This window comes from Elaeis guineensis, chromosome 9, assembly GCF_000442705.2.
Source record: "Elaeis guineensis isolate ETL-2024a chromosome 9, EG11, whole genome shotgun sequence".
NCBI classification, from domain to species: Eukaryota; Viridiplantae; Streptophyta; class Magnoliopsida; order Arecales; family Arecaceae; genus Elaeis; species Elaeis guineensis.
The window spans coordinates 1,670,549-1,697,227 of NC_026001.2; the positions used below are offsets into that span (position 1 = coordinate 1,670,549).

Consider the following 26,679-nt stretch of genomic DNA (forward strand, 5'->3'; position numbering starts at 1 on the left):
GACACTTATTGTGTATTACACTTCTTCTTCCCCACCCCCACCCCCACCCCCGCCCCCGCCCCCGCCCCCGGCCCCCCGCTGATGAAAACTAGATAGTGTAGTGTTTAGCTTCATTTATCATCGCTCTTGGGAGCGAACTGGATTTTAAGAGTGAACAGTGATATACTGAGGGAACAGATGACCAGATAGAGGGTTGTCTTCTTCGTGTATGTTTCAAGTGACCTGGCTGTAAGATCTCCCGTTTCAATCTTGTTATCTGAAGAGGGTCATTGTTATCTGCGAGGTCGTATTTCTTGGGCCCAAATAACCTGTAGTTATACATTGAGTTCAAAGTCCCGAACCTGAGGGTTATGGTTTATTTTCTAGTTTTTTTTGAGTATGGCCCACCTACGAATGTGGATGTGTATCCTGCCCTTGCTACGTGGGAACTATCAGCAGCAGCTTGCACGGCACTGCTAGATAGGAGCAAAAATTGATTGGTCCTAAACTAATGCTGCACGGGCAAGAAAGGATTCTTTGTACACCGCATGCAGTGAAAACGTACTGTCTCATCTGATTTGGTCATGAAATCATTATTTTTAAATATATATTTAATATCTATAATTTTATTTTAAAAAATTATAATATTTTGTGATGATATTATAAATTTTTATGGTGAAATTATGATTTTCTATATAAAATATTATAATTTTTCATAAAATATCATAATTTTGTTAAAGATATTTTTGTTATTTAAAAATTTTATAATTTTTTAATAATAAAAATATCTTTTTTTCTTTATGATATTATGTGAAAAAATTATAACATCTTATGTAGGAAGTTATAATTTATAATTTGATCGTAGGATGTTATAATATCCTTACAGGATGTTATAATTTTTTAAAAATATTTTTATCATTCAAAATTTCAAACGAAAGAGTAAAACTATAGGTATTAAATATACGTTGGAAAGCAATGACTATGTGGTTCAATCAGGTAGAACGGTGTATTTTTTTTACATCACATGAGGTGTACAAGGAATTTTTGTGGGCAAGAAATAGCCCATGACCAGATTGGGCTAAACAGTTGGAACTGAGCCTGACCTCGGTACCCTGGCTTAGGTCAGATCTTACTCATCAACATTTTTTTTTTTTTGGTACAAACAGATGTTTACACCAATCTAGTATGAGTATATTTCGAAAGATCAAAAAATAAAATATCTTAGGTGGTTCAAAAAGCAAGTTTGATCTTGTCATTAAGTCTAGTTACAAGTATACTCAACCATATAGGAGATGATCTAATCAGTGGTGCGGTTCATCTTTCGAAAGATATGCTAAGCAGACATCGCAATAAAGTCATGAAGACAGATCCAAATGTCGTGAAAGAGCGGATGAGCCTTCAACCATGTCGTGTCGTCCTAAATCCAATCTATTATGATGGCAAAGTCTTTCTCAATGATGATCCCTTTGCTCGCAGCTCTTGTCGGGCATAGATAATACCAACCCAAGTCGGACATAACTCAGCTCCTCGGATGGAAGGCTCAAAGAGATGCGAGTTATCCATCATCGGTAATTTAACATCCAGTTTCCAAATGACAAAGCCAGCACTATCCCTGCCATCTTTGATGTTACCATCAAAATTTATCTTGACAAATCCCAAAGAAGGGGGCCCCTCAGAAATGAAGATAACCTTCTGGATCGTTGCAAGATCAATATGGGTGCCCCAAACATCATAGGCATCAAAGAGCGAACCAACAGTGTCGAGCAACTTCAATATGGGTGCCCCAAACATCATAGGCATCAAAGAGCGAACCAACAGTGTCGAGCAACTGTACTTCACGATCAAGCACAAGGTTCTCTCCAGCACTCGATGAGCAAATACCACCTCAGCTTTGAAGACCAAACTATTCTTGAAGAGCCAGATCTAATAGGTGACATGCGCCATCTTACCTCCCCAAGCATCGATCGACCTCTTAGCAGTATTCTGATAGATCGCATCCAAGAAAGAGTCCAGCCAAGGATCACTATTCGTCTTCCATGGCTGACCACCCATCCTCCTCCAAATCAGCTTCGCTTTCAGACATTGGAGAATGACATGCTTCCTTGACTCATTTTCCAGCCCGCAAACTGGATGGAAAACTGCAAACTCCATACTCCTATTTCTAAGTAAAGTATGCATCGAAAGTCAGTTCCAGACAACCTTTTAGAAAAATAGCCTCACCTTGGAATGAGCAGCCACTCTTCAAATCCTAGCTAACTCAATTCTGAAAGTTGCCATTGGCTTGCATATCTCGGATAGATCTCTCGTGGGAGATCAAGGATAGTAAGAATAGCTCCACACCCTCAAGTCCAGGCTATAATGGATAGAAATTGGGATATAAAAATCCGATCCGCAAGTGGGCTATCAAAAAGACAAGTGATGTCCTGTGCTCTCCAACCCCTACAGTGGGCAGTAAGCAGGTCATAGACTTGAAACTGATCATTCACCTTCGTGCTGACGTAGGTCAGCCATCGGACAAGAGGCAAACTAGAAATCCAGGCATCCTAGCTCAGATCCACCAACTTTTCATCCCCAATCAATCATCTAACCTGAGATAAAGCTGCAAGGGGCGAGCACAAATCTCCTTTGAGATGAAAGAGCAGCCTTGAGTAGTTTGTACCTTGAACCTTTGAATCCATGCCCCATATCGGGCCCTGATCACCTTGCTCCACAAATAATCCGATTGGATAAGGAATCCGATGGCATGCTTGGTGATCGAAGTCTTCCTCCCGATGAAAAGAGACTGAATTCCAAGTCCTCCATCCTTCATAGGCCGGCAAACCATGTCCCAAGATAACAAGTGGAGCCTATGACCATCACACCTTGAGCCCCACAAGAAATTTCAGAATAGCTACTCCAACCACCTAAGGCGAGAGCTCAATACAATCGTATTTGTCAAGAGATAAAGTGGTGTGGAACTCAGGACCGATCTCATGAGCATCGTCCATCCCATTATGGAGAGGGCATTGGTTTACTAGCACTTGAGGCGATCCCGAATCCACTGCTCTATGGGCCTAAAATCAGCCCTCCGAAGATGCCGACCAGTAATAGGAACCCCTAGATAGATCAGCACCTTGGTATGCTCCTAGATCCCTAGGCTGTCTCGAATTGTTTGCTTCATTTGGATCTTCGTCTTGGGGTTAAAGATGACCATGAACTTTTGCAAGTTCACCAGCTAGCCCAAAGCCCGATAGTAGGCCTCGATGATAGATACAAAGCCCCTTGCATTTCAGATCGAGGTCTAGCCAATCAGAAGGCAGTCATCTGCAAAAAGAAGATATAAGAGAGACTGGACTCCATAGGCAGGCAGGTAGAGCTCCAGCTTCAATTACTGAATTGCTATCCTCAACATCCGAGACAGAACATCAGCACATAAGATGAATAGGTAAGGAGAAAGAGGACAATTTTGGAATAGCCCAACCATCGAGTAAAAGAACTCTGTCGAAGCACCATTGATCAAAATGGCAAAACTTGAATTCTCCACACAATCCATGATCCAATCGATCCATTTATCCTAAAAATCAAACTCCTGAAGCGTCTGACGCAAGAAGCACCAGCTTATCCGATCATATGCACACTCCATGTCCAGCTTGATCGTCATAAGATTTTGTCAGATGGAGGCTCACCACAAATCGTACATAAACTCCTGGGCAAGCAAGATATTATTGATGATGCATCAGTTGCTAACAAAAACATCCTACTCCAGACTGATTAGATGAGGAACAATCGGCTTCAGCCATCCGATCAAAAAATCTTGGAACATATTTTGTAAAGAGTAGTGTAGAGGCTGATTGATCTGAAGTACCCTATAATAGATGCATCAAAATGCTTCGTGATGAGAGTGATCCAAGTCTTCTTCCACTCTTTTGGGATACCTTTGGATCGAAGACCATCGCACAGCCTCTACCACCTCCCTTTGGATAATAGATCAATATCGACAGAAGAAGTGGGGGAAACCCATTCAGCCCTAGGGCCTTATCCCTTCCAAGAGATCAGAGGACCCTCCACATCTCCTCAGCAGACACCGAATGAGTCAGAGTCTCATTTTCTTGATCAAAGATATGGTTCATATGCTGAGCCCCATAAAAGGGGGTATCCTTGCCTAAAGGCACCGTCTATCACAATCTAAAGAACTAGAAGATCCACCTCTTGATCTCCTAATTATCATCTATCACTCTACCATTGCTCTTCCTTAACTGTGTAATACGATTGGCAGACCTCTGGATCATAGTGGACTGGTGAAAGAATCTGATATTTCTATTACCCTTCCTAACCCACTACACCCTCGACTTTTGCCTCCACACTGTCTCCTACTATCTCAGTAAAGAATGGTGCATCGAGAGTTTACTATAAAGCTCCCTCAAGTCAGGCTCTTGAAGGCTCCCCTCATAATCCTCTCCTCTGAAGCTCTGCAATATCCACATCTACCCCCTCAATCTATCTAAAAATGTCACCAACCTTAAGCGTGTTCCACTGGAAGAGCATGTGTCTGGCAAGTTCCAATCTCTATAACATTTGGTACCATGCATCCTCACGGATCGACATTCTCCATACCTCCCTAATCAGATCCCACAACCTCGGGTAGAAGGTCCAGAACTTTTTAAACCTGAATGGGCCCCTAGGAATGAGCAGGCCATTAGTAGTGATAAGAATCGGACAATGATCTAACACAATCTTAAGGAGGTGCTGGACCTAGTGCACCAGAAAGCACTAGAGTCAATCGGCGGTGGTAAAAGCTTGATCAATTCTCTCCCAAATCCTAGTCGTCCCCTCATGATTGTTGTACTATATGAATCTGGATCCAGAGTAGCCAAGATCAATCAAGCCCGCATTACCGATGAACTTCCTGAACTCTTGAGTTAATGTCGTCCATTTGCTGCCTATCGCCCATCTTCTCGTGGGGTCCCATAATGTAGTCGAAGTCCTCAGTGACAAAGGAAGGCAAGTCCTGTGACATCAATTTGGAGATCTCGAACCACAGCTCCCTCCACTCTTTGTGCTCGGTGCTTACATACACCTTGAATAAAAGTCAAGATCCTCCGGTCTGCTCCGAGATGACTAAAGCCACCTACTACTCACATCTGTAGAAGGTATCCATCCTGACCAAATCATGCCTTTACATCATCAAGATCCCTCCTGATAGACTCATAGATTCTACCACATAAATGCTCCATGCCACTGGAATCCGCCGTTTGGCACAAGCAAGACTCACCCTTGAGAGCTGTGTCTCGAGCAAGACACATACTTTAGGGCCATACTGTTAGACCAATCTACCGAAGATCGATCGGGATGAGGGCTTTCCTACCCCTTGAGTGTTCTAAATCAGTATCTTTATTGGACAGCTAGTGGAGAAGGGGGTTCACACCAAACCCCTCTCAGCTTAAGCATCTACCTCCACCCCAGTTGTTGCTAAGTCCATCACAAACAAACTCTCTCCCTCTTCCTTGATGGTTTGTCTCAGCCGGACAACAACGTCCTCGTGGTCTCGGAGCAAGCTTCACCCACCACATCCATACCCACCAAAATCTCTCCTCTTTGAGGCATCAAGTCATGCTCCACCCCTTGAGTGTTCCAGATCAGTATCTTTATCGGACAGCTAGTGGGGAAGGGGGTTCACACTAGAACCCCTCTCAGCCTAAGCATCTACCTCCACCCCAGTTGTTGCTAAGTCCATCACAAACAAACTCTCTCCCTCTTCTTTGATGGCTTGTCTCAGTCGGACAACAGTGTCCTCGTGGTCTCGGAGCAAGCTTCACCCACCACATCCATACCCACCAAAATCTCTCCTCTTTGAGGCATCAAGTCATGCTCCATCAAAGGCTCTAGCCCTTGCTCCGAATGCCCCTCCTCAGCTAGGGCCCTCGGATCAGATGCCACCTCCTCCGATTGGACCACGGCCCTCCCCTCCTCCCCTAGGGTCATAGCTGAGAAAATGAAGACATCAGGATCTCCAACACCATCTATCGAAGCCTTATCTTTGGTCTTGTTGGAGTTGACAAACCCTCTTCTAGATCCATTGGGTCCTGAACTCCGCCCATTGGGCTTCACAAGCCCCCAGCCCACATCGAATTCAGGGGGCCACATCCTCTTGGACTGGAAAGAGCCCGCCCCAAAAACTCCCACAAGCCCGCCCCGAGACGGGCCCCTGCCCGTGCCACAGCCCAACACCAGCGAGCCAAAGCAGTTCACAGACCGACTTGCGTGAGGGCTAATGCCCGAGTAGCCCACACACATCTTGATGCCCATCCCGATCGATCCAACTATTGATCCAGGTCTGGTACAGTTGGGCGATCACCGCCATGCAATCTTGACCAGTTTGATCCAACCATCCATTCCCTTCCTCGAGTCAACCTAGTCCGAGTCTGCCCGATTCACCTTCAGAACAAGCTCAGCCCTTCGGTTCCGACTGCCACCGGTGAACGTCCACCAGCCACGACCACCGTCAATAGCCACTTTCAACCTCTCCCTTTTGATTGGAGCACCCGTCTCCGAGCTCAGACCAGCCATCGAGGCATCTCCACCCCCACTGGCCAGGCACACCTCTGGCAGATGCAGCCATCTGCATCAACAGCAGAGACCATCAAGGTTTTTGTAGATGAGCCTTTGCTAGAAGGGGCCCTTCAGGCCCATGATCTACGCTCCCGATCTCAACGATCGAAAGAAATCAACCTTCACATAGGTCTGGGCAAACTCGAGCCTCTGCCTCTCTGTCGTGCAACCATCCACCGAGAACTCCCTGGCCAGATGTAGGAGTCTTTGGATCGCCGCCTCTCTCTAGACCTCCAATAGGAGCCACAACAATCAAACTCATACCAGGGCCGATCTGATAGCCCCCTCCAATAGAAAAAATCCTGATCGCTAGGGCTCCATCGCCACTACATATCCGACAACCACCCACGATCGGTTAAGGACCAAATATTTCTTTCCGACCTCCTTAAACCTAAAGAAGAAACCCTTCTCCAGGCTATACCCCACCACTACTCTTAGCCCCACCCATAGCCGGAATTCCCTCACCACTGCTTTCGCTGCCACCCTCTAGCCAAAACTCCTTGCCGCCACCACTGAGGCCGCCCAGCATGTTGATTTCTCCCTTAACTCCTCTAAAAACTAGATCATCTTCAAAAACCACGTAATGAGATCCTCCACCTCCTTCGGTGACGGCTCCAGTAAAATCCACATGACGCATCCTTACACCGCCCATGTCCAACTCGAGTCCAGCCTAGCTCCCACCTTCAAGATCCCCGAGCGATTCCCAAGAATGCTCGCCATTCTCCTCCAACGACAACACTCACTGTGACCGATCAGAAAGCCGGCGAACAACAAAAAAAAAAAAAAAAAAAAACCATAGCAGTAATCTCAAAGCACAATAGGAAAAATAACGGTCACTATTCCTCCCTTGAACACCTACTTTTCATGGTAGACGCACAAACGCTGCATTGCCCCGCACCCATGAGATTTCTAGGTTCGGTTTTGTTAAACCTTCTAGCTTAATCTCTTCGGTGAATGTTGTCTAAGGAGTTTCAATGTTCCTCTTCTGGCAATCATGCCTATTTAGAAATTCAATCACAAACGCATGCCTCACAAAAAATTTACTGAAACCAACTTTTCTATGAAACAAACAATTACAATAATGTGTCTACCACAAGATCCAAACCCAGTACTTTTCAGTGTCTGACTAGCCAAATTTCAGTATTTAATCTGCCATGCATCATCTGCTTATCATCATGATTTTCTGACTCTCCTGGTTTGAATGGACATAATTTATTCATAACTAATATAACAAAGTGAGAGTTCTATGAATTTGAAGTAAAAATTTTGATAGGACACAATGACAATGCCAAGGCATTTGCAGTAGGGATCCAAAGCCGCTGGAAGCCATCTCTTGAATGAGCTGAAGGTTGCTGATGATACTACTTTCAGAGGAGACTAGAAAAGCATGCTTGCTCGTGGAATCTTAACTAAACTTTTACTCCATGAAGCTCTACAATGGACGAAGAAAAAGATCAGCAGCATCTGCTGCAATGCATGCTCTACTGCATTCATGATGCTTTGATATAGCATAAACCATATGCTTCTCATGCACCTTACAACACTCGGTGACTTTGCAATCTCAAATCAGTCTTCAAACAGAGCATACACGACAGCTGTTCTACTTGGGGCATATACCGAGAATGAACGGGGCCTATTACCATAAAAACCTTCCTGCAGGAGCACCATAGAACATGGTCAATCATAATCTAAAGGAAAGCACAACTGCTGAGTTCTAAAACCTATAGCAAATTCTTACATTGCTGAAGTATTCTGCAGTGTGATCGATTCGGTTGAATCCACCAAAAAGTTTGTCATCAGAATCTAAAACCACCTGAAACCAACAGGAGAATTAAACATTATAGGTTGCTGCATTCTCTCTGCCTCTCTCTCTCTCTCTCAACACACACACACACACACATTCTGTTGGGTGGTGTTGGGAGCAAAGCTTGCTCATTCAGTGGTCGTGTGTTCACTCCAACACCATCCCCAGTTTTGACAAAGGACAGAAGCTTCGAGAACAAATTAACAAATATTATTTATACTCTCAATATTTAACTTGGTCATGTGCTGCTTAATCACAGTGCTGCGGTTTCTTGAAGACAGACACACTGTGACTACTTAATAAAATTTAATTAACATTTACTAAGGTCACTCTCCATATAATATCATATGAAATTCATCATGACCGTATAACCATTTATAAGCATTTTCATTTAGATCCACCTATAGATCAGTGTAGCTTTAAATTAAATGATTGGCAAAGGATTCATGAAGCCAACAAAGAATAGCTCAAAAAAAGCTTGCTCTATTTGCAAACTGAATTTGAAGTTGAATGGGCTGATTACGGAGCTGAAGGTGTATAGCCATTAGAAAAGGGGTAGCATAGATGAGAAGAATATTTCAGATCAAATTTAGCCATCTCGTGTGGAAGGGGCACAGACCTTGTATTTTCCAGGCTTTAGGCAACCAACTCGGTAGTCAAAGTAGCTATTAGTCCAATGAAAATTGAAAACAAACAGCAAATCTCCTCTCTCAAATACAATCACCCTATCCCCTTCATCTTTTCGTGATATATATTGATGCTCTGATGTCATGAACTGAAAGAACAACAGACAATGGTTAACACCCATATTTACCAAAAGCATTATGTCAAACAAAATTTTCTTGCATCATTTACCAGAACAGAGCTAGGTAGTGAATAAAGATGAAATTTATATTTCTGCAATATAAATGGTTGAGCACAATTTTTTTGATGATGAACGTCAACCACAAAATGTCAAAGGAATTACACTGGAGAAATATAATATCCCAGAAATGAGAAAGATCAAAGGCAGCATAGTTTGAATATTTAAATGATGAAGCATAGTTCACAACATTCTAATATGTCAAAGGAATTGCAAACAGCAGAATATAATATCCTAGAAATAAGAAAGATCAAAGGCAGCACAATTTGAATATTTAATTGATGAAACATGGTTCACAACATTGCTTTCTAATAAAGAGAGTGCAATCAAAGGGTGATTTGCACGTCTGTTATCTTTAGACATGAAGCGTCTTTGTTTTTCTACAAAAATTGAAGTCCACTTGCTGTGCAAGTCTATTGATCATTCATGCTTAAATTTTTTCTCTGAACCAAAATGCACATCCAAGAAATTTTACTTCACGGAAAGTGCAGCTTGCAATTAGAACATGAAGTGGTTAGTAGACGCTTGGTAACTATAACTTTTGTTGTCCCATTTGAAGTTCTCATTGTCCTTGTTTTTGAAGTTTCCTCAAATTATTGTACCTTGATGATTGCATCCCTGTTATTCTCAAAATTCACTAATTTTGTACAAGAATATTCAATGCTGCCCTTAACCAATTTTAATTTAAGGCATCTAGTGAAATCAACCAGCATCTGGTCAAAGATCAAAAACTCAATTTTGGTTTCAGCTATTTGGCAATTTTAGTGGATCCAAGTCCAATTTAAGCAGTTTCAGTAGAAAATCATTAAAAAAAAAGGACCTCAAATCTGAAAATTATAAAGAAAGAAGAACTAAGACAGCAAAGTAAATTAGAAATTACTATAAAGTATAATATATTGCTTTAGACATTTTGATATTTGCTGGTTTTGCAATTAAATGGTACGAAATTACTTCTTAAAAAAATAATATTGGGTAAAGTCACAGTAAATGGAACTCCTCAGACAATTCTAGTTTTAAATGGGATTTTTGTAGAATAGAAATGTTCGAGATTTGGTTTCAGAGACGAAGCAAAACTTCAAACCATAAATCTGATCAAAACCAATATTACCTAATGGAAAATGAAAAAAAAAAAAAAAACCCATTTTGTAATATTTAACAATAAGTCAACAATCACAAAGAATCATTGAATGGTTCTTTTCCTTAAACTACCTAAAAGCAGCTTAGTTTTCCTTTTTTTTTTTTTTTTAAATTTCATTACTCAGATTATTCTATTAAACATTTCAAATATTTCCATATTAACTTTAATTTAATTTCGTTTTGCAATGAAGTGATAAGAAGCTACTTAAAAATAATATTGAACAAAGCCACACCAAATGAAACTCTTAAGTCAATTCTCTTTTGGAATGGGATTTTCATCGAAGCAAAATATTCCAGATTTGGTTTTGAAGTCCAAAGCAAAACTTCAAACCATAAATCTGATCAAAACCAGCATTACCTAATTGAAAATGAGAAAACTGAGTCTGAAACCCATGTTGTAATATTTAACCATAAGTCAATGATCACAAAGAATCATTGCATGGTTCTTTCCCTTAAACTACATAAAAGCAGCTTAGTTTTCCAATTTTCTTTTCATAACCCCGCTCAGATTATTCTACTAAAAATATTAAATATCTCCATATTAATTTTAGTGTAATTTCTTTCTAAAAAAGGTTTAAAATATGCTGGACTAGAAGATATGATTGTAACATTGATGGACTTTGAGAGAATCTGATTTGGTAGGAAACAAAGATCAAAAACTACTAAATAAGATATTTTAATATATTCTGGCTCGGAGGAGGAATAAAATACTTATAAACTAAGAGATGAAAGTGAGAGACAACCTATTAGAAAAAAATTTAATCTTTTAGATCTAATATTTTAGTTAAATTATCCCAAATCTAAAATTTTAAACATCACATGTATCTATATGTGCATTATAACTGGTACATTAAAAAGTATAAAGGTGTTAGGCAATGATTGCTAAGTAATACTCACACCATATTTCTCTTCAAGATGCTGCATTGCTTGATCAAATTCTTGCATTCCACGATATCTGAGATAATCTGCATCTCCCTAACATTAAAAAGCAATGGTTAAGAACTATGTTACACTATGAGATAGATATGGCAATATTGATCTGGATTTATATTATTAGTATGTATCTCACTGAAGAAAGGTGAAAACAATCAGTCAGTTACAAGAAAGTGCATACATAAATTCTCATGAATAACTAGAATGAGGGCTCAAAGCAAATTCATTGACAATGTTTGCAATGAATATTACAAAGAAATAGATGGTAAAACTGCTCAAACCTGAATCACAAACAGAATGCAAATCAAGGTCGGCAGTACCAGGCCATACTGGAGACAGACTGGGATGGTTCCAGCCTTCACATTGGGAAACCGACAAGGGTGGGGGAGGGGGAGAGGGAGGAGGAGGAGGAGGAGGAGGAGGAGAAGAAGAAGAGAAGAGAGAGAGGAGAGAGGGGAAGAAGGCCGACGGAGGGCCGCGAAGGGCTCGAAAGGGACACGAAGGGGCAGAGGAATGGCTGTCTTTCAGTTCCCTTATTTTGTTTGAAACAGGGTCCTGAAGGAGACCCTTTTCTATTTTGAAAAAATTATGTGAAGTCGGTATGGAGGTTCCCGACTTCACTTAAATTTCAGCCATTTTTTCTGAAAATTTTAAGTGAAGTCAGGAGGTTGCCGACTTCACTTGATTTTTTCAAAATAAAAAAGGATCCCCCTCCAAGACCACTGTTTCAAACAAAATAAGAGAACAAGAGGGCAAAGCCCTCTCTCCACCCCTCCCTGGTCCTCCATGGCCGTCCATCGGTCTCCCCCCTCTCTCTCCCTCCCCCCTCTCTCTCTTCCTATCTCCCGTTCTCCCTCTACCCCGCCCTCCCGTAGCTCTGTTGTATCAGTACAAGCCCGACACAGTACCATATCGAATCGTGCCACCGGGCAACCAGTATGGACGCTGGTACCAGTGCAACGATCTTTGATGCAAATCAAATGATTCCAAATAAACATCTTTATTCAACATAGAGAATCTAGACAACATTTAGACCAGTAACAGTTTATCTGTTTGTTATCATGTTTTGAGAGAAATCTCTGTTATAATTGGTTCCTCACAATTTACGCCTTAGAAACTGAGCAAAGAAATTAAAATGCACAGATGTATATAGAAATCTGCTTGCAACATATGCACCTTTAAAAGGACATCTTTGGATTGGTCCATGGGTTCACGATGTGCATGCATATAAAAGGTGTGAAATTTACATCAAAGGGATGTGATATATACATTAAATGGAGCTTGGAGCTTGTCAGTCCTATCTATGATAGCTTAATGTAATAAAAAATTGTCTTGTGGATAGTTTCAAAATACAAAGCAAATCAAAGCTAAACTTGCTTACCCATGTATCAAGTTTTTTCGGCCCATTTCCTTGCAAAGCTTATACCTATTGTTTGTCAATAAAATGCTTCTAAATGATTTGACCAAGACAAATAAACACTTTCACTTTGTCATAAATTATAGTGCTTTGTTACTTCCTTGCTCTTGACGCCCTCTGCTATTATCTGATCATTTGTAACTAAATAATCTACCACAAACCAAATGATACAATAATAAACAAGATCATCCTTCAAACTTACTATATCAAACATACGGCGGCATTTATCAAAACTATTATTATTCCCTGGTATCACAACTCCACCAGCAAGATGTTGGTCACCTCTAGGAAAATCTATCCATTCTGTAATATGAGAAAGAATGAAGAGAATCACTTGAGAAGCCTTCAAATATAGAATTTTAGAAAGGTAAAGTGACGTATCCTTACCTGGATGCCCAAATTCATTTCCCATAAAATTAAGATATCCTTCTCCACCTAATCCCATCGTGATCAGTCTAATCATCTTGTGTAGAGCTATTCCACGATCTATCCGGGGTGTTGATGGTCTATCCAGAGCCATAAAATCATACATATCCTGCACAAGTAAGATCTGGCCAATCAGTATCTGAAACATACCTGCTGCATCAATCAAAAAAGATAACATCAAACATGTAACCATTAACACATTAGGAAAAGAACCAATGCACCATTTTCCCTTAACATTACTTTAATACTGTATGTTCCATATAAAATTCTCCATGACAAATTTCTGATTTGACAGTAACCAGTAAGTACCTTAGTGCCACATCAGGGAATGAAGTTACATGGAGGGTGATCCATATGTTATTTGGATTCTTCTGCTTGGTTGAGGTATCAGAAACATTTCAGGAATTCTTTGATGAGTTTTGATTTCACAAGAAAGTTTCCAAGAATCTCCAAAAGCATATCTCAAGAATTCAGTATTTTTTTTCTATTCTATTTCAACCTCCAGCATTATTCAATTTAAAAACATATACAAGATTATTTTAATTAAATAATTAGACTGATAGACAAAGTTGGGACCCCATGTTTTTTATTGTAAGTTTAGTGAATCAATTAACTCTATGAATCATGCTTATATGGGTTAGCTATGACATTTTGCTTGATTCATTATGGGTGTTTCCCATTGATCATATGTTATGTCACAATTATTATTAATTCAAAAAAAAGCCAATGCTTCAATTAGTTGGGTTAATTCTCAGATGATCAGAAAAAGAAAAATATGCATGTTGTTCTGGTCATAATCCTACTACTTGGAATTTAAAAATTAAGACCGTGCAAAAGCATCTGACATGAACAACCAATGATGATCCAAGCAACATATTAAAAACTTACCTTTTCCTACAACAACTAAGACCATTCAGTTGGACGCTCTCCTGGATGCTTAGCAATTGATAAGACCAAAAATACAAAGGGTGAATGTGGATCCTCTCTGATTCATTCCCTCTAAAGCGAGGAAGACCCACCCAGAGAATTACCTAATTCAAATGGTTGGGGAAACACCCCCTAAGATTTAAACACAGAATCTCAAACTGAAGGAAGGTTGCAATTCCTGGGTTGTTGACAATTTGCATATGTCAATCTTTAACTAGTCATCTTTTGGTTAAGCTGTAGTAATTCAGTCCAGTAAATAACCATGCCATTTGTCACTAACACTCTTTTTAATCAAGAGGCAATAGGGCAGCAATTTGGACAGGTTCTTGTTGGTTGCATGCAACTGTATAGCTTCTATGTCCAGCTACTGCAACTGGGCACTGTTTTTGGTGTTTCTTATCCTGAAAGTGCAGATTCCAGTGCAACTAAAAATTCAAGAAACATCCTACACACTCAAATTCAAGCAACTCCAGTTGCATAGCATCTTTAGTAACTAGCAAATATAGATGCCAGAAATCAAAGAGCAAAATGAATGACATTCTTAAGGATTGATAAGTTTCACAATTTGACTGAAGCCAAGATACTGCTAAAATTAATATTATAAAAACCTTGTCCATTAGCCAGAATGCAATAGTCTTGTCACCAACAAGAGCTTGATCATGGCTTTCTGCATAAGCAACACATTTCTCTAACCATCTCCTATTTGTGAGAGTGTGAACAATGTCTCCCATTTTCCAATGCTCATCATTTAACCTGTGTCAAACATAAAGGAAAAGAAAATGTAGTTCTTTTAGCCCTCAATATGACAGTATAACTCATGGTACTCTTAGCCTTACAAGTCTATTTTGTGCACAGCTAGTCACCTCATATATGGTAGACTCTCTATGAATTAATTCTCAGATAATGGAAGTTGCTTGATTATTGGTCAGACATGGTAAGGTATTTTGAACAATAATAAAAAATCTTCAATTGTGAAGGCTTATGGAAATAAAACAAAAATCTGTACAGAGAAGATAGTGCTTTGTAACAAAGAACAAGAAGTGACCATACATGCTGAATGCATGTAGATGATATATCATTGGTAGCTAAATTTTATTTTTTGTTAGCTGTTGCTGCTACATCTTTTAGTATGCATGAAGATTTGTAAACATAGAATAATCCCAAATTGTGATATGCAAAAATATGGATTCAAATGAAGACAGTTTCAGACAAATCACAGCAAATTGAATGGAAACGCAAGGCTTCAGAAACCTTTACAATAATAATTAATAAGTAAAACACCAAGCATTGATTGTATAATACAACATCCCCTATACCTTCTTTCTAGTAGGTTAAGTTCTAAATGGCATTTTGTCATTATTCTTGCCTAATTATGGCCAGCCTTCTGATCAGTCATCAATGTAGAACAAAGAGGGACAGGCGAGTGGATATGTATCATCGACGCAAAAGTCTACAACTGTACAAGACAATAGCTACCATCAAATCATCCATACCATATATCACAATAAATGTCACACGAGGTGCACATAATTCCAAAATGATGCTTCCACAACTCGTTATACTCTTGGCATTTTCTCAGTGACTAACATGTGTACACCCATGGATTTTTTGTTATCAAGTGCATGTAATAAATGGCTTCAGTTGTGTGGATTGCCAGTTGTCCTCTTCTTAAAAAGGAAAATGGCTTCAATGATCTGAAAAACAATAAAAATTCCAGATAGAACTTACTTGAGTAGTTCAATCCATTTATCAGCAATAGCCATATGAAGGCGATAATCAAATCCTACACCACCATCTTGAACAGGGATGCAGAATGCTGGCATTCCACTGACCTGTATAAATAACAAGATATGAAATGTTAATATAAATTTATGCAATACTTAAATAAAACATTAAAAATACTTGGAAGGATTCAGTACAGACTATTAAAAATTAAACTATGATTGGCAATACTTGAATCACTAATATGACCTTGCAGAAATGCATTATATGAACAGCACATTTAATGTAGATATTACATTACATGTTGATTAGTGTGAAACAATTGCCCTTATACAGCTTATATAATCTGCTTTAGCATTTAGACCATGCATACCAACTACAAAGACTTTTCTTTAGAACATGTATAGAACTGGGTAGCAACCTAATGATAGCAACCTAAAGCAACTAGCTAGCTTGCACCGGAGATATCACATGACATTATTGTGCCTTATCTCAAACCATTTGCAGTAAAATTTCAAATAAGTCAAAAGTAATAATATCCCTAATATTAACTCTATGAAAATGAACAACAGCAGTGTATATGCAAAAATAAGTGCACATTCTTCTTCTTTTTAACAAAAATTGTAGATCACATTATATGTGGTCCCTTGATTCCTATTATTCCACGATGCATAGTTTAGTTTTGCTAATGTGCAGCATCATTTGATAAGCGCTCACATTGAGCATAGGCCATCACGAAATCAGATCAGGTATGAGCCCTTTGGTTTTATACTTGCTGTTTTAAGGCCTGAATATGTCATGTCTCAGGCTGCAAATGAGCTGGTCTTGACCCAAACCAAGCCCACCCTGAAGCCTGAAACCATTAAAAATAATGCATAATAACATTATCTCAGTTCCCAGCCCAAATCTGACCTTACCTATGATTTTTCAGAAAAAAGTGCACAGAGAAGCTAAAATGACAAGTCATTAATTTTTCCCGTGCACCATGTCTATCACCAACATATGGATTAAATATTATTCTTAAAATAGGACATATCATATCACATCCTAAAATGACTATCACTTTCAAACTAAAATAATATCATTGATTCAAGGTTTTTTCCCCTCAAGTATTCAGAATAAACAAAGAAAACTTTCAAAAAGTACTGCATCTCACCACCCCTTATTGTAGGCACATGTAATGAAACACATGATCCATCTATAAATAGAATAAGGAATATTACTACAAATTTTACTTAGCATATTTTAAGTTCTGTGAGTAATTCCTTCAAGAAATAGGATTTTAGATATTCGATCATTAAAACAAAAAAGTCCAATCTATTAATGAAAATTAATTAATTGTACTTTTGTGCAACGATAAAAATCAATTCCAATTCTTAGTAGAATCTAGAGTAGCCGCCTGACTGGCATTGTACACTTGAGATCCAAGAATACATAATAGCTAGAAAATGCAAGAGCTACGCCATTCAGAATAGCCCCATCCTTTAGCCATGAGTAGTGTAACACCCGGCCCATTGGGCCTTAAACCCAAAAGCTCAAAAAATAAAAAATAAAAACTAAAAGGAGAAAAAAAAATTGAAGAAGACTCCCTGCGGGAGTCTTCTTCCACCGACGACTCCTAATCGGAGTCGGAAAGGCCGTCGGGGAGGAGTCAAACTCCTCCCCTCTGACTCTATTTAAGGGGGGGACCTTTCCCCCTTCCTCCCACCGTGAAAACTCGGAGCGAAACAGCGAAGATCGTCAGAAATCGCCCGTGAAAATCATCACCGTGCTTGCCACGATTCCCCACCGGAGAGGTCGCCGGAGCTCGAGGTAAGCATATGGTTCTCTTCCTCTCCTCTCTCCCTTCCTTCCCGTGCCAACGTGCATGCTTGCCGGCGACCGGGGTCGCCGGATTTTGTCAAAATAAAGGTTTGATTTTTTTTCTAGTTTTTGGGATGCCGGTGGTCACCGCCAGCCACAGTTTCGGGTTCCTTTTGATGACGGTGCGCTCTCCTCCGACTGCCGACCATTCCCATGCCGACCGACCGTCGGTCAGCCAACCTTATGAGGGGACCTCACGGTCCCCTGTTTCACCCATGGGAGGCCACGGGAAGAAGGAAGAAAAAGAAAAAGAAAAAAGAAAAAGAAAAGAAAAAGAAAAAAAAGAAAAAAAAATAAAAAATAACAAAATAAAAAATGAGAGAGTTTCTCTCTCTTCCTTCAGTCTGAACCCTTACTTTCTCTCTCTAAAATTGAACTTTCTCTCTCTAAATTGTTTCTCTCTCTTGATAGATGTTTCTCTTTCGAAGTTATCTTTCTAAGATTAGCATAGTGAAAGACTTCCTTTTGATGATTCTGATCGAGTTTAGTGAAGAGTCCAATCCTAAGTAGGGTTTTGATTTGTGATTTGTTAGATTTAATTTTAAAATAAAATTAATACAAGAATATAATTCTGGATAATAGGCACTGAACAATCTCCTAAAGATTAATCGATCTATTCGTTCAGTGGTCTGTGAAAGGTAAGTAATGAATCATCTTCTCGAGATATTTCATATTTATTCTGAAGTTAAATAATTATTCTTTGAAATTATGCATAATTTATGAATTGTGTTTTGAACGAAAAATGATTCTGAAATACTATGATTTATTGATTATGCATATGTTCAGTGGAAATAATGATATGTTATGACACAAAAATGTTTTGATGCAGATCGGATTTATGCTCTCAGCCTAACTATGTTTCAGTGGGCTCCATCAATGGGGATTATACGTTGGTACTCAGTGGACCCTGCCAGTGGGAGTTGTGCACTGGTATTTAGTGATCCTGCCAGTGGGGGTTGTGCGCGGATATTCAGTGGACCCCGTCAATGGGGGTTAAACGTTGGTCATAGTCACGACTATTGAGTTATGAGTGTTTTGATTTGAATCGAATTTATGATTATCTTATATATAAATATTTGAAAAAATTGGATTTACATTAAATCAGCATGAAATATATTTTTATGTTTATTTGCAGCATTATTTTTGAAAATTATATAATATCTGAAATATCTAGTTGAGATATTTGTTACTTACTGGGCTGTCTAGCTCATTACCTTTCTTTCTATTTTTCAGATTCAGATAATTAATTGCGAGCGTGGAGAATAATGTTGGGACAGAACTTTTAGAGGCGAGATTTAGCATTGTCAACTTCATTGAACTTAGATCTATTGTTTTATTTTTAGTGAAACTTTATTGGATGTAAAATATTTGATTTAATTACTTGAATTAAAGTTGAATAATAATTATTTAAATTTATTCCGCTGTGATGCATTGATAGCGTGATGAGATGCCTTGCATGCTTATGGAGAGAATTCTTCATAAGTATACGGCGGTTGCCGCGACCTCCTGCTCGCGATTTTGGGTCGGGGGTGTGACAAGTAGTTTATTCAGGTCAAGCACATCTCTGAACCTCTGAGTATATTGAAAGTACAAGATGCTATCAGAGGTAAAGTATGCAAAACCACAGTAGCTATGTAAAACCAATGGTTAGCCTATAAATTTACCTAGCATGTTACTCAAGCTCTGATCTACCTGCCACTTTCTAAACTTCCACCACGTATAATTTAAGTATCTTTTATTGCTACAAGCCCATAAGGCTATAACCAAGGTTTGCAATACCGGTACTGCACCCCATACTATTTGTCGGCCGGTACGGTATGGTATCATACCATACTGTACCATATCGACCCGTACCGACAATAAAAAAATCAAAAAAAATCCACCTAACGGCCAAAAAAAAATAAAAAACCGACCCCTATCGACCCGTACCGGTGCTGTGCCGACCCATACCGGCCCATACCGCACCATACCATGCGGTTGGTGACCGAACCGTACTAAACCGACCGATACGGTCCGATTTACGTCATTTATCCAAAAATCGGCCTGAACCATGCCGGTTCCCTACCAGTACGGTATGGGATGTACCGGTCGATTCAGGCCGGTACGGAATACCATGGCTATAACTATCATTTTTATCAAAGATAACCTAAAATGGATCTTTCTTTCATCCTTAAATATGCAATTAACATTTGACTAAGTAAAAAATGCAATAAGCAAGTGGATCCCTATGAGTTTAACTAAATGTAATACTATTTTATACAGATGTTCCCACACCAGCCCCAGTTTAAATAAACAGAAGTCACACTTGCACCTCCACTGAGTATACAAGCAGGAACATACTAACAATACTACCATGCATGGGTTACAAAACTTATGCATATAATGCCTTGTGCCTCTAGAAATATTAAAATTAATGTGCTTGTTATATTGGGATAATTATACACAGACAATATTGATTGCAATAACACAAAATTCAAAAACTAAGAGACCAGCTCAAGGACAGAAATCATATTAAACCCAATGAAATATGTAAAGCACATCCACTTACATCTTCACCAATGGTAACAGCCTTAGGATAAAGTCCATGAATCATATCATTTACCAGCATCAGATAGATCATTGCATCCACATCAGTAGCATATCCAAAGTACTCATTGTAATTCCCAGTAAATGCTACCTAGAAGAAGACAAATAAATAAAATGAGAACAAAATAAGCAATACTGACATCCATCACTAATGCTCATTCAGGTAGTGTCAATAACTAAATTCGTATCACTTAGTTTTAAATTTGTTATGGAGAAAGAACATGCTCTTAGCCTAAGAGATTAAATAAAAGAAGAACTATTTTATGTTAAAAATACAAGGATGGAAAGCGCGCGCACAAACGCGCACGCGCACGCACATACGCACGCGGGCGCATGCCACGCACATATATATGCTCAAACTACCATATACTGTGAACTCCTGCGATATGTCCGTGTGTGTTTGGCATGTCTGACCATCTATGTTTTTCCATCACGCTTTTTCTCATTTGACACATTTCGCCCTCCCCTATTTTTTCATTTTAACCACAAGAGCAAAGATCCAAGTGCTTCTAGCATTTATTTATTATTTATTTACATAATTTTTGAATTAAAAAATAAAATGAAAGAAAAATGAGTCCCTTTCAGTATTTATTTATTATTTAATTATATAAATTTTATTTTTAAGTAAAATAAAATAACACATGCATTGCATATGCCACATTCGAGAGAGAGAGTGTGTGTGTGTAGAGAGAGAGAGAGGATAGAGAAGAATTTTAGTCAATAATGCAGCTGAGATTTGCTTACTTGTAACCCATGGTGAGTATACATCATTGATGTTACACCATCAAATCTGAACCCATCAAACTTGTACTCCTCTAGCCACCATCTTGCATTTGATAGTAGAAACCTTAGCACCTAAAGGGACAAAAGAAATTGATAATTATCTATGATTGAAACACCAAAACAAAAAATATAACTAGATATAATATATGACTAGAAATTGTAATTTCGCTCCTTACTTCCCAACTTCCATAGTTGAAAAGGCGAGAATCCCACATCCAATGATATCCCCGTGAACCAGAATGGAAGTAATGTGTGTCAGTTCCATCAAACTGATTTAACCCATCCAGGACGTTATTTGATGCATGGCTGGATATTAAACATGACAAAAATAAGACATATATATGAAAATAAAAGAGTCAGTTCTTTGAGAAAAATAGGTTATGTACAAGATAAATGAAGCAGGAAGATATGAACAAAGACCAACACTATACACCATAATGGTCTGTACCGGTGCGTACTAGGCTTACCATACCATATCAATATCGAATTGGTAAAACATGGTACGAGGGATGTACTAAGTATTGGTAATGCTAAAACGACCCCCTATACCAAGCATATTATCAATGTCTTAAGATGGTATCGGTATAGGGTCCGATACTAAGATTGTGAACCTTGATTCATGCTATGCACCAAGGTTTTAAATCCCATTGAAAAAAGGTGTCCCAGTTTCTCCAGGCCCCGTTATATGGTTCCATCCTTATAGCAATCTCGGTTATGCATTCCGGTGGATATCCTCCACCTTTCTCCCCTTCTTCTATACTTTCTTTCTTTCTTTTTTTTTTTTTTGCTTTCTTCTTTCTTTTCTTTCTTTTCCTCTATTTTCCTTTCTTTTTTCATTTTTTCTTCTCCCTTCCTTTTTTTTTTCATTTTTCTTCTTCTTTCCTTTCATTTTTTTTTCTTTTCTTCATATTTCCTTCCTTTCCTCCTTTTCTCTTCCTTCTTCTCTCCCTACATAGATGGATTTCGGAGTCTCGAGCCCGTCCCGGTCCCGTTTTCTCACAGAAACGAGATGGGACGGCCAAGACGCCCCCCGTTGCATTGGGATGTAAAACCTTACTATGTACCTTTCAACACATCCATATATAAAGTTAATCTTCTACCTAACGAGTTTGTCATCAAACTTTTGCACTACAAGATCTTTTTCATATTTAAGCAGATTCCTAGAGTACCAAGAACTGGCCCAAGCACTTGATGTAAAAAAGCAACCGCATACAAATATTATGGCTCTTCAAATAAAAGAGAAACTTTAAAGGATTTTAAAATAATGCATTTGAATAGACATGCACTATAGTAGCATCAAATATGTCATGTATGTTCTTATCTTTATGGCATTTATATATCCTTTACTATGCATGTCTTCAATCCTTTAAACTGGCAGCATTATAAATCTTTTGTGCAACCACCAATTATTTCATTATGTTTTTTAATATTAGTAATAGTACCTTTTTGTTGCCTAACCAAGCCACCACTTTCTGAACTTTATCTCCTTTTTTTTTTTTGAAGAGAGAGAGGGAAGAAGGGAGACCCACCCATACTATAATTACCAAGATCCAGATTTTTCAGGATGCACCATCCAAGAAATGAACCAAAATCTCTAACTGCCAAGCAGAGGGGTGTGACCATTAGGGCAAGCCCCAATTCACATTCCTTGAACCTTCGATTTACCTTGGTATTGTAAAATTTTTACCAAAAGAAATTTAGAATGCAAATAGCTGTCAAAACACTGTAACCTCCATGTATTCATCTCTATGCTATCTTTTTGAGATATAACCATTTTAAAAAATATATATACGGTAGATAATGTATCACTGGTTTCTGGAAATCCCAACACAAGAACTTAAAAAAGTGGCAAGGAAGAAAAATAAAAGAAAATGTGTATGCATGTGATATAAAAAATGAGGCAAATACATAAGTGGAAATGATAGCACGAGTCATTAATAAAATAACCCAAAACATCGATCAATCACATAATATCTTTTATCAAGAAAATGTTGATAGCAATTTTAATTGCAACACATACAGTACATATCACATCTAAGAAATTTCAAACGTCACCTGTGAACAATATCCATGAGAACAAGCAGACCAAGCTCATGAGCTCTATCGATCAAAGACTTGAGTTCATCTGGCGTTCCAAAACGGCTACTAGGTGCAAAAAAATTAGTAACATGATACCTACATCATGTGGTACAATTGTAAGTTTGAATGTACTAAGGAAGAAAAAACGGAATTGCCTGCAAGAATTCATGTTGCCACATCAAGATGTTACAATCTTCAATAATAAGCACCTGGAAATTAACATGTAATATCCGAGAGGCATTTGAACCTTGTGACAAGAACAAACATATATGCATGTTTGCACATGCGCATGTAATGGATGCACGTCTGTGTTACACGTCTGTTATGTGCAATTTACATGAAGGCAAGAGTGAAGTTTTAGAGGAGCAAAGAGTTGAACGAAAAGTAATAAAGTGATCGGGATTTTTTAGTTTCTTCCTTTTCCTTATGCATGCATCTGTTTCTGTACGCATGGGCAGGTTGGTTTTCCAGAAAAGTTTATAAACTTATGATCTTTAAATATGACTATGCTTTTCCTCCCTGATGTAAAAGATGGGAGATCTAACTAACCATCAATGTAAATATGGTTCAGCTTAATAAAACATTCACGATCTACATATGGTACCGTAAAAAAAATCATAATAAGATAAAACTGCATCTAGAAGTACTAAATTAACAAAATAATTGTCTCTTAGCTCAACAGCAAATACGTGCAAAGACTGGCTAAAGGGCCAATTAGTGCTGCTCCTCAAAGCCCAAGTTTACAATATCCCAAAAAGTAAACCTAGCATACACATGAAACCAGAAATACGTAGAAGGCCCGCAAGTTCTTGAAAATTTCATCAATAACTCACAGGATCAGCTAGTTTGAAAAGGCTGTGAAGTATAACTCAAACAAAGGAAAATGCTTGTTACTATTTTCATCACCATCATTCGTGCATATTTAGTTCATCCAAGAAACAGTACAATTAAAAGAATCAAGAGTGTACCCAAAGCTCGCATAATATGAATGCTCCTGAATGGCCATTATCTGAACAGCATTGTATCCAAGCCTTTTGATTCGAGGCAGCACATCATCCCTAAAGCTAACATATGTGTTAATCTTGGGCTCCTGCTTATGAGAACCCCTGAATTAGTGAAGGAGAAGGTATTGCATTTGAATATCACCATAGACTAAAACATGAGGAAACCACAATAGCTGTTAAACAAAACAACCCATCACGATGGGCATAATATAAACACATGACAAATATGACTTCAGGAAAGTGAATGCCTTTAAACCTTGGGAGTGAAGGTTCCTTTCAGCAAATTCAGATGAGAGAATTTTAACATTCAAAGAACACACCACGTTTACCATTCAATAAAGATATTAGGAATAAATGGAAAGAGAAGCATTAGAAACATTGAGATTGAATCTTATATGGGATTCCGCAACCCTTTAGAATGTGAAGGTATAAAATAAAGTCAAGTTCTTGAGTGCCAACACATACCAGGCAGTACAGGGTGTATATCATACTGGCTCAACTGGGTACTGGTATAGTACAAAGGTTCTTATGCCCCCATACTGACACATAGTACAGTTGCTGTGCCAACTCCAACAGTGTGCCATGTTTCATTTTGGGGGTGCGCCATCTGGTAAGGTACCAGCACGGGGCACAATTAGACTTAAAACACTGAAAGAAATCACAATTTTCAATAACTGCAACAATCGATGTTTTAAATTCAATAAATGTGATAATTTTTGTTTAGGCTCCCATCAAAATTGGCATCAATAGACAGCTAAGAGGCTTCCTTATCTTCACAATACAGAACAGGAGATAGATAAACACAGTTGGTTAGAATATATGCATGCATGTCCATGTGCATGTCCTTGAGTTTATGTATGTATACATAAACATGCATATGCACACATATGTTTATATGCCTGTATGCATGTATCGCATGGGCATAGGCTGGGACATGTGCATGTTATAGAGGAGAATGCCAAAATTGGAGAGATATAATCACAACAAAGGAAGCATAGTAGTTGCCCTGACATATCGTATTAGTGATGCCAAAAAATGAGTACACGGGATATGCAACAAAGATAACAGAAGCCACAGGGAAAAAAAAATCTATGTTGTTCTTAAGGGCTGCAGATAAAAGAAAAGACTAGAGAAAACACATGGAAAATTTCAACATGTTGACAAGAAGGATTGATCCTTCACATCACTGCAATGGCATAAAATAATTCCAAAAGTCAACCCCATATAAATGAGATAAGACTACCTTGTTGTGATTTTAGCTAATCAATTAATTCCTTTTGCATGGTCATTTGATATATATATATGTAAGAAAGGCAAGTGTTATTTGGTTCTCAACTAATTTAACTACGTGACACCAACGTCTAGCAGTGCTACAAATAACTTTCAATTTTAACATTTGTATCCCCAACAAACCAGAATATAATTAGCTTGAAAGTTGGAACTACAAATAGCTAAGAACATGTAAGCCAACTAGAAATTGCATGCACAGGACTTTAAGGATCACCTGAACCTGTAGCACAGAAGTTGAAAAAACAAACAGCGAAATTATAACTTCCATCATCCGAAAGAAAAAGCAAGTGCATCTTAATAAACCATATGCTATCATATGTTAATCTGTTCTTATTCAATCAGTAAACGGAACCAGATTAAGACCTGAAAATGTTACTTATCACTGCTATCATGCCAAAGTAACAAATAAAGAAGAAGGTAAAGAATCCACCACTAAGAATATGAAGAAAGTGAACATACTGGACTACTCATCCCAACATGTGATTCATAAATGCGCAATGACTTTGGAGCTTTTGGTTGAGGATGTTGAAAAACATATTTTTCCTGCAGATACATGTAAAGAGCTTTTAATGTAAAATTAAGATTGATGATTGGATGAGAAAGACCTATGTGATTAGAGCTCAAAGTGAATACATCAACCCCATGAGATTGATAAATAATAAATTAAGCTCGTAATCATATCAAAAATTTATAAATGTTATTCAAATGATTAGAAGGTAGAAGATAAAAACCATACCTCCTCAGGGGGATCATAATATATTCCATTGTATGGTATTTCACCTGGGGCCTGTACAGAAAACTTTATCCATGCAGGAATCGAATCTTTAATGCCGGATGGAGTATCCATGTGTATCTACCATTCCAACATCAGTACAGGGTTACCAAGGAGATTATTCTACTACTAATATGTTTCAACTATGCAGTGAAGCTTGGTAAATGCTCCAATACGTGTCTTCATATTAAGAAAACTCCAATCCTATCATTTATTAAACAATCCATGTTATAAATATGATGAACAAGCAAGAAGAAAACAAATTGATGGAAAATTTAATTAAGTGATGCAAATCTCTTGAACATCTGAGTGTTGAAATGAGCAGCACTGCTTCAAACCTCATGGAGGAAGCCACCTGGCGTCACTGTGGCAATTATTATTTAGCCCTCGTGTCTTTATGGAAGAGAGGAAAAAATGGAGGCAGGGGGGCGAGAGAGAGAGAGCAAGAGAGAGAGAGAGAGTTGTGTGGGCCCCTCTTAAGAAATAAGGATGTAGGACTGCTTTTTC

General features: G+C 38.5%; 1 protein-coding gene across 2 annotated transcripts in view; it reads right to left on the reverse strand.

Annotated features, from left to right (window-relative positions):
* Nucleotides 1-7,606: 7,606 nt before the first annotated feature.
* The window catches only part of LOC105058934 (1,4-alpha-glucan-branching enzyme 1, chloroplastic/amyloplastic), a 46,569-nt gene continuing 27,496 nt past the window's right edge, over nucleotides 7,607-26,679 (reverse strand). Inside the window, exons 8-22 of one of the 2 annotated variants that reach the window (XM_010942021.4) lie at nucleotides 26,137-26,253; nucleotides 25,860-25,943; nucleotides 24,075-24,196; nucleotides 23,083-23,202; nucleotides 21,204-21,333; nucleotides 20,989-21,099; nucleotides 20,207-20,335; nucleotides 15,802-15,905; nucleotides 14,682-14,826; nucleotides 13,108-13,255; nucleotides 12,923-13,023; nucleotides 11,268-11,345; nucleotides 8,991-9,146; nucleotides 8,306-8,380; nucleotides 7,607-8,220 (exon numbers count right to left, since the gene is read on the reverse strand). In XM_010942021.4, coding sequence (XP_010940323.1) covers nucleotides 8,134-8,220; nucleotides 8,306-8,380; nucleotides 8,991-9,146; nucleotides 11,268-11,345; nucleotides 12,923-13,023; nucleotides 13,108-13,255; nucleotides 14,682-14,826; nucleotides 15,802-15,905; nucleotides 20,207-20,335; nucleotides 20,989-21,099; nucleotides 21,204-21,333; nucleotides 23,083-23,202; nucleotides 24,075-24,196; nucleotides 25,860-25,943; nucleotides 26,137-26,253 — 1,707 coding nt within the window. In that variant the 3' untranslated portion in view covers nucleotides 7,607-8,133. The remainder of the gene's footprint in view (nucleotides 8,221-8,305; nucleotides 8,381-8,990; nucleotides 9,147-11,267; nucleotides 11,346-12,922; nucleotides 13,024-13,107; nucleotides 13,256-14,681; nucleotides 14,827-15,801; nucleotides 15,906-20,206; nucleotides 20,336-20,988; nucleotides 21,100-21,203; nucleotides 21,334-23,082; nucleotides 23,203-24,074; nucleotides 24,197-25,859; nucleotides 25,944-26,136; nucleotides 26,254-26,679) is intronic. The other variant, XM_073243849.1, reaches the window with a different exon arrangement.